At 43.5% G+C, this 8164-nt stretch overlaps 1 protein-coding gene across 1 annotated transcript; it reads left to right on the top strand.

The window, feature by feature from the left end:
- Positions 1 to 1058: 1058 nt before the first annotated feature.
- Positions 1059 to 2222, top strand: LOC146632866 (odorant receptor 131-2-like). Its single transcript, XM_085353576.1, has 2 exons — positions 1059 to 1190; positions 1440 to 2222. Exons 1-2 carry the CDS (start codon positions 1059 to 1061, stop codon positions 2220 to 2222), a joined length of 915 nt encoding a protein of 304 aa, XP_085209702.1.
- The last annotated feature ends 5942 nt before the right edge of the window (positions 2223 to 8164 follow it).

Genomic DNA, 8164 nt, shown 5'->3' with positions numbered 1-8164 from the left:
GAGATGTTTCAGGTTAGCTGGAGAGCTGGGGTTAGTGGATGTTGTACCCTAAATGCTGACAATATCCTCTGACTTTTCATACTTTAAACAAAGACACTAGAGCATGTGTTGGTGTCATGTCAACCTAAGGAGATGGACCATAAGACAAAGCATGATATTGACACATTTGCAGTGATTCTTGTCTCTTCTCTGTGAGCTAGCAAAAGTGCCTAATACACACGTGCATGCACTAATGGGTACGAGCACTCCTACTACTCACAAACATTCAGGCACTGTCTCCCTCTCTCACACATACAGTATAGACACACCTGACGTCATTTGCATATAACCACTATTATAAATTATCAAATCACTGGCAAGTGCTACAAGACAGAAGTCAACCATAACCAGGTGAGCACCTATTCTTTGGTGGGTGGGGTTGTTTATAAAAACAATTTATATATTCTTTGAGATTTGTATTGTACTGAATCATTTAGTGTAGTATATTTTATTTTATGTGATCAGCTATATAATAACTCTGATTGTAACACAACCAGGCGCAATTATCAACTATGATTTAAGTTACTGCTTTGACTGAGAATGCTACTATTATCCAGCTCGTTGTGACTAAGTTAATGTTATAGGTCAAACATGTGGAGTTTTTTCTTTAATGAAAATGTCTTATTGCAGTTCACACTTAACTAAAGCAGAGTTTAGTGCAGAAAAGCATAGTTTGTTGTAAACTGGAGCAGAAAGGTTTTTGAACTTTATAAAATTGATGAGAATAAATAATTTATGGTGAATTACATTGCAGAAAATGCATTTTCTGAAATGTAAATTATTTGCTTAAGCAAAATGAATAATTTTTCATGCTTGGATATGGTGTTTTATGGTTGGTGTAATAGTGTTGCAGAATATTTAAGATTTCTAAGATTATTATTGATCAGATAAGGAATGCTCATAGATATCAACACTTTGCCGTGTTTTTAAAGTTAACACCTTCTGTGTTACAACCTGCCATAACAATCAATGATGTCTACAGGTTTTTTGGCCAACTCAAGAACCTTTCAAATGCTGCCATGAATTTGACAACAGTTACGTATCGGGACCCGTTAAACATAGCTATTGTCAAGAATGTGATAACTGTGGTCCTCAGTATCGCCATCATCTATGTCAACGGCACCTTGCTGCACACATTCAAAAAACATGAGGTCTGTATCCTGCTCATAAATTTTGCATCTATTTATTACATCCATTTAGAACTAGATACTAGACGACAGAATGTGATATGTTCTGCACGGTGAACATTCCATCGCGCAAAGAGACGTTGGAGTGACGTCTTTTAAGTGATATTTTTGGACGTCCAAGTTTGGTCACTGAAGCAGTTGTTTTTTATCCACCGTTCAATGTTTAGTGGAATAATTCACCTTTCATCTTCTAAATCCTGTCCTTCTCTTCAGGTTTTCAACACAAATCCTCGTTACATCCTGTACATTCATCTGGTAATCAATGATATCCTCCTGCTCATCATGTTCACCCTCCTTCAAGTTCTCAGTTACGCCATTTTCACTCTTCATGTGCCCTTCTGTATTATTTTGCTAGTGATTGCCGTCATTTCCAGCCTTAACACTCCAATGACCCTCGCTGTGATGGCAGTAGAGTGTTATGTTGCCATATGCTTCCCTCTCCAGCACTCACAGATCTGTACAGTCAAAAATGTAACCGTTGTGATCACAGTGATATGGATGCTAAGTTCACTTACAATTCTGCCAGATTTATTCACCATCTTGGCCACAGAATCCAGAGATTTCTTTCATTCAAGAGTCTTCTGCCTTTGGAAAACAACTTTCAGACCTCCTGAGCTAGAAAAGAAGAAAGATATATCCAACATTGTATTTCTGGTTATTGTTTGGCTCACCCTTGTCTACACATATTTCAGAATCCTTTTCGCTGCACAGGCAGCTGCTACAAACGCCAGGAAAGCAAGAAACACTGTACTGCTGCACGGCTTCCAGCTGCTGCTGTGCATGCTCAACTACATGCATGATTTGCTGCTCAATGGTTTGACATCCTTGTTTCCAAGTGGAGTACTGACTATTCGCTACACAGTCTCAATACTAATACATGTTTTGCCTCGAATCATCAGTCCAATTATTTATGGGATACGAGATAAGATGTTCAGAAAGTACCTGAAAAAATACTTGTTTCATACAAAAAATGCTAATGCTTTTGTACACAGGTAACCCAGACAAGACATTGTTGACGTTACACATTTATCAATTTCTCTTAATTTTATTACCATTTTCTTTTAGATACAGGCTAAGTAGAAGTAATGGGAGTAGTGAAATTCACTTTATGTTTCTCATATCATACTGACTTACAATTTTTTTGATCTTTCTAAACTCTCATTCACAGTGAAACAGTGTTCTGTTAGTCTCTGCATTTTGAAGTTGTAGGCAGAAATACTGTAACTTCCTGTTTGTATCACAAAGGAGAAAACTGCAGTAACCTAACCTACAGCAAATAAAAACATATTTTCATGAGTTTTCAGAATTTGGTGTTATTGGATTCATTTTTGGTGCTCAGTGTTTAGTGTAATATGTTCCAAAGTAAGATGCTACTTCATTGACAGTCCATTTTTCCATAAAGCATTACTGTGCTAAATTGAAAAATGGTATAACAGTTTTGTTGTTACTTATGTAAGACAGGTTCTCCAATTATGTGCATGATGGGAAAATAATCAAATGAGCCTTTTTCCTGCAAACATTTTGCTACCATTGGCTCACTAATGGATTTTATGTGGTGGTTTATGTGGAGGGAAATTTTGAAATTGCAGAGCAGGATACTTTATATAGTACTGTTAATTAGTAATTATTGCTTTTGGCTTCCTGTAAGCTACATTAGTGCTTGAACTTGCAGTGATGAAGTGAATGAAGAACACCACTGAACTGATCTGAATGGACTGGCTCATTGTCAGTGATCTGATCCAGCTTTTCAGTTTTCACTTGTGTTATTTGGTATCATACTTGAATTTATGTGTGCTCAAATGGAATAATATGGTAATAATAATACATTTGTCTTAAATTATGGATGCTGTGTCGGTCGCGAACGAAGTGGCTCTTAGAGCCGGATCTTTGAAGTGAACGACACGAGCCGGCTCCTTATCGCCAGCCGTGGGTTTTTTTTTTTCTTTCTCTCTCCCTCTCTCTCACTCTTTTTTTCTGCTTCACTCAGCACACGAGCCTTGTGCTTTGTGCTGGGAAGAGGGGGGAGGGGTGGAATTTACACTCGCAGTAGCACAGGAACAGAGCAGGCGAGAGAGAGAGAGAGCCAGGGACAACAACGTCACATTAGAAAGGTATAGTAATCACAGTTGTGGATGTTAAAAGATTCACAAAGTTTATTCATGCAGGCCCATATGACAGAGAATGTGCATCTTCATTTTGTTTTCATATTTTCATTTATATGTAATTGTGTTGTGGTTTGCAGTGTTTTGTGTTGTTTTACTTAAAATTTGTTTAAAAGGAAAAAGCTAAAAATTTAAATAGCTAAAAGTTGAACTGCGAATAGTTGGTTTTTGTAATATATGATTTATTTATTACATTTCATGTGGAGAGAATAAATAAAAGTAGATTTACGGTGGCCCCTAGAGACAAAGCACGTACAAACTCCAAAACACGTACAAAACACAACAGAAGTGCTCCAGGATGCAGGCAAAGTGCTGAGCTTTTGTTACCTAGTGGCTACACAAGCAAGCAATTACCAACGACCGGATTTGGTGTGTGGTAGTAACAGGTAAATGAACATTTTTTTAAATGATTTGAATATATATGAGTGGTATATATACAAACACCCAGCACGCCCCTGTGGCCGGTTTATCCTTCAAGCTCGGGTCCTCTACCAGAGCCCTGGGAGCTTGAGGGTTCTGCGCAGTATCTTAGCTGTTCCCAGGACTGCGCTCTTCTGGACAGAGATCTCCGATGTTATTCCCGGGATCTGCTGGAGCCACTCGCCTAGCTTGGGAGTCACCGCACCTAGTGCTCCGATTACCACGGGGACCACCGTTACCTTCACGCTCCACATCCTCTCGAACTCTTCTGTGAGCCCTTGGTATTTCTCCAGCTTCTCGTGTTCCTTCTTCCTGATATTGCTGTCATTCGGAACCGCTACATCGATCACTACGGCCGTCTTCTTCTGTTTGTCTACCACCACTATGTCCGGTTGGTTAGCCACCACCATTTTGTCCGTCTGTATCTGGAAGTCCCACAGGATCTTAGCTCGGTCATTCTCCACCACCCTTGGGGGCATCTCCCATTTTGACCTTGGGACTTCCAGGTTATACTCGGCACAGATGTTCCTGTACACTATGCCGGCCACTTGGTTATGGCGTTCCATGTATGCCTTGCCTGCTAGCATCTTGCACCCTGCTGTTATGTGCTGGATTGTCTCTGGGGCATCTTTACACAGCCTGCACCTGGGGTCTTGCCTGGTGTGATAGACCCCAGCCTCTATGGATCTTGTACTCAGAGCTTGTTCTTGTGCTGCCATGATTAGTGCCTCTGTGCTGTCTTTCAGTCCAGCTTTGTCCAGCCACTGGTAGGATTTCTGGATATCAGCCACCTCCTCTATCTGCCGGTGGTACATACCATGCAGGGGCCTGTCCTTCCATGATGGTTCCTCGTCTCCCTCCTCTTTCTTGGGTTTCTGCTGCCTGAGGTATTCACTGAGCACTCGGTCAGTTGGGGCCATCTTCCCAATGTATTCTTGGATGTTCGTTGTCTCATCCTGGACTGTGGTGCTGACACTCACCAGTCCCCGGCCCCCTTCCTTCCGCTTATCGTACAGCCTCAGGGTGCTGGACTTGGGGTGAAACCCTCCATGCATGGTAAGGAGCTTTCTTGTCTTTATGTCAGTGGCTTCTATCTCCTCCTTTGGCCAGCCTATTACCCCAGCAGGGTACCTGATCACGGGCAGGGCGTAGGTGTTGATGGCCCGGATCTTGTTCTTACCATTCAGCTGACTCCTCAGGACTTGCCTGACCCTCTGCAGGTACTTGGTGGTTGCAGCCTTTCTAGCGGCCTCTTCATGGTTCCCATTTGCCTGCGGGATCCCCAGGTACTTGTAACTGTCCTCTATGTCTGCAATGTTGCCTTCTGGTAGTTCAATCCCCTCAGTTCTGACTACCTTCCCTCTCTTTGTTACCATTCGACTACACTTCTCCAGTCCAAACGACATTCCAATGTCATTGCTGTATAGCCTGGTAGTGTGGATCAGTGAATCAATGTCTCGTTCACTCTTGGCATACAGCTTGATGTCATCCATGTACAGGAGGTGGCTGACAACTGCTCCGTTCCGTAGTCGGTATCCGTAGCCAGTCTTGTTAATGATCTCACTGAGGGGGTTCAGGCCTATGCAGAACAGCAGTGGGGACAGAGCATCTCCTTGGTAGATCCCGCACTTCAATTCAATTCAATTCAATTTTATTTATATAGCGCCAAATCACAACAAAAGTCGCCTCAAGGCGCTTCATACTCAAGGCGCTTCACTTGATGGTGACTTGTGCTATGGGCTTGGAGTTGGCCTCTAGTGTTGTACGCCACATCCCCATTGAGTTCCTGATGAAGGCTCTTAGGGTCCTGTTGATCTTGTACAATTCTAAGCATTCCAGTATCCAGCTGTGGGGCATTGAGTCATAGGCCTTCTTGTAATCAATCCAGGCAGTGCACAGGTTGGTCAGTCTTGCAGTCTTGGCTGACTGTTCTGTCTACCAGTAGCTGGTGTTTTGCGCCTCTGGTATTCTTGCCAATCCCTTTCTGTGCCCCACTCATGTATTGACCCAAGTGCCTGTTCATCTTAGCTGATATGATGCCTGACAGGAGCTTCCATGTAGTACTGAGGCAGGTTATTGGTCGGTAGTTGGATGGGACCGGTCCCTTCTTGGGGTCCTTGGGGATCAGGACCGTTCGACCTTCGGTTAGCCATTCCGGGTGTCTCTCGTTAACTAGCGGCTGGTTCATTTGTGCTTGAAGACGCTCGTGGAGTGCAGTCAGCTTCTTCAGCCAGTAGGCGTGAACCATGTCGGGCCCTGGTGCTGTCCAGCTCTTCATACTGGAGACCCTTTCTTGGATATCTGCCACTGTGATGGTTACTGGACCCTGTTCAGGGAGGTCGCTATGGTCTGCCCTCAGATCCTCTAGCCACTGAGCATTGCCATTATGGGTTGTGTCCTTCTCCCATATGCTCTTCCAGTATTGCTCCGTCTCCAGCCTTGGTGGTGCTGTTCTCTTATTATTATTGTGCCCTTGCCACTGAGAGTACACCTTTGCTGGTTCTGTGGAGAACAGCTGGTTTATTCTCCTGCCTTCTATCGCTCTGGTGTACCTCCTCAAGCGGCTGGCCAAGGCTGTGAGTCTTTGCTTGGCAGTTTCCAAGGCCTCAGGTATGGACAGTTTGCTGTATTTCTTAGGCACCTTCTTTGTCACACCTTCTACAACTCCGTTAGTTGGCTAACCTCCCTACGTGCTACTTTGATCTTGCCCTCTAGCCTCCTTCTCCATGGAGGGTACTGCCCCTTGTGGCTGTTCAACTTGTAGCCAAGATTCTCACTGATCACTGTTGCCGTATTGTACATCAGCTTGTTAGTGTCAGTAATCGTGGTTGTAGGTATCATCTGTAGTGCTGCATTAACATCATCTAGCAGACCTTCTGAGGGTACTTCACGTAATCTTGGTAACCAGCTACGGGGGATCCAGGTTTCAAGCTTGGCCATGATCCTATTTTTCAGGTGAGTTCCTCTCGCACTCAACGATCCTTCTCCTATCGCACTTGGGGCTATGTACCCAATCTCGGGTAGGGGTGATGATATCTCCCCCCTGACCTGGCATCCTGACTCCTTGCCGTAGCATTTATGTTGTACCTTGTCAATCTCTAGCTGTGATAGCAGTCCCTTCTTTCGAATGTTGGAACACTGAGCTACTAGTTGTTTCGCCGTCATTGTGGATGTTGGGTATCGAAGAATCCATAGGTCCCTCATCCTATTCGTGTAGCCCCTTCCGCCAGGGTTACTTGCGTAGTAGCATTCCAACAACGCCCTGTTTTCGTCTCTTGCCCACCGATGCCTTCTTGTTCCAGTAGCCCACTTGTCGTCAGGGTGCCCTGGTTCCTCAACACCTGACGCAGACCTTGTTGATCCGGGCGACGTCCGAGCCGGCATGCCTTCATATTTATCTGTCTCGCTCATGTCTGCGGTAGGCTCACTAAGCATAGGGGGTCTAGCCTTAGGACCCTTACTGGATACAGACGCCCCAGGCAGGAATCGAACTTGCGATCCTCTGCTCCAAAGGCGTGTATATATATATATATATATATATATATATATATATATATATATATATATATATATATATATATATATATATATATATGAATGAGCTGGCTCTTTTCAGTGAGCCAAGCCAAAAGAGACGGTTCTCTAAAAAGAGCCGGAAATCCCATCACTAGTCTTTTTTTTTTTTTTTTTTTTTTTTTTTTGACATCAGAAACAGCAGCATGTGACATCACGTGATGGCGGAGCTTCAGTTCATCCTTTGTCATCTTTTTTTTTTTTTTTTTTTTTAAATAGGACAGGGGGAAAGAATGAAAGAAAGAGGGGGAGAGAAAGAAAGAAAACCAAAGGGGAGAAGAGACGGTGAGAAGGGGGGGAAGAGAGAAAAAACAAACAAACAAACAAACAAAAAAAAAACAACTCCTGGGTCACCTGTATGGAGAAAAAAAAACAAACAAACAGAGGAGACAGCAAACAACAAAGAGCAACATAATAATAGAAGAAAAAAAGCACCATCACAATAAACTAGCTAGTCATAGATATCAATAGTTACTAAATAATAGACGATATTGTTCAGCACGCAAGATAGACAGCGCACAGTGTGCTTTGAGGCAGCAGCCAAGAAAGCTTTAGTCCGCGTCTGTGAATACCCATGTGTACACCTGTGTGCATACCTGTGTGGATCAGCATGCTTGCATTCCAAAGGTTTCTCCATGTAATGATCTGTTAGGGAGTGTGGGGAGCCACAGCCCCGTCCTTTATGGTATCAAGCGGGTATGGAGGAGATCAAAACTCCAGACATCCAGAGGCCCCCAGAACACAAGAGACCAAGGAAGACCCACAGAGGGGCAGCTGCGCCAC

Source organism: Diplotaxodon limnothrissa, linkage group LG5 (genome assembly GCF_057381915.1).
Source record: "Diplotaxodon limnothrissa isolate DT_005_m linkage group LG5, D_limnothrissa_male_GT1.1, whole genome shotgun sequence".
NCBI lineage: Eukaryota > Metazoa > Chordata > Actinopteri > Cichliformes > Cichlidae > Diplotaxodon > Diplotaxodon limnothrissa.
The sequence above is the reverse complement of the archived record's forward strand: the minus strand, read 5'-3'. Positions and strand labels throughout refer to the sequence as shown.

Coding starts and splice junctions, on each gene's coding strand:
- LOC146632866 (XM_085353576.1), top strand. CDS start 1,059: ATGAATTTGACAACAGTTACGTATCGGGACCCGTTAAACATAGCTATT. Junction 1,191..1,439: donor ACACATTCAAAAAACATGAG/GTCTGTATCCTG, acceptor CCTTCTCTTCAG/GTTTTCAACACAAATCCTCG.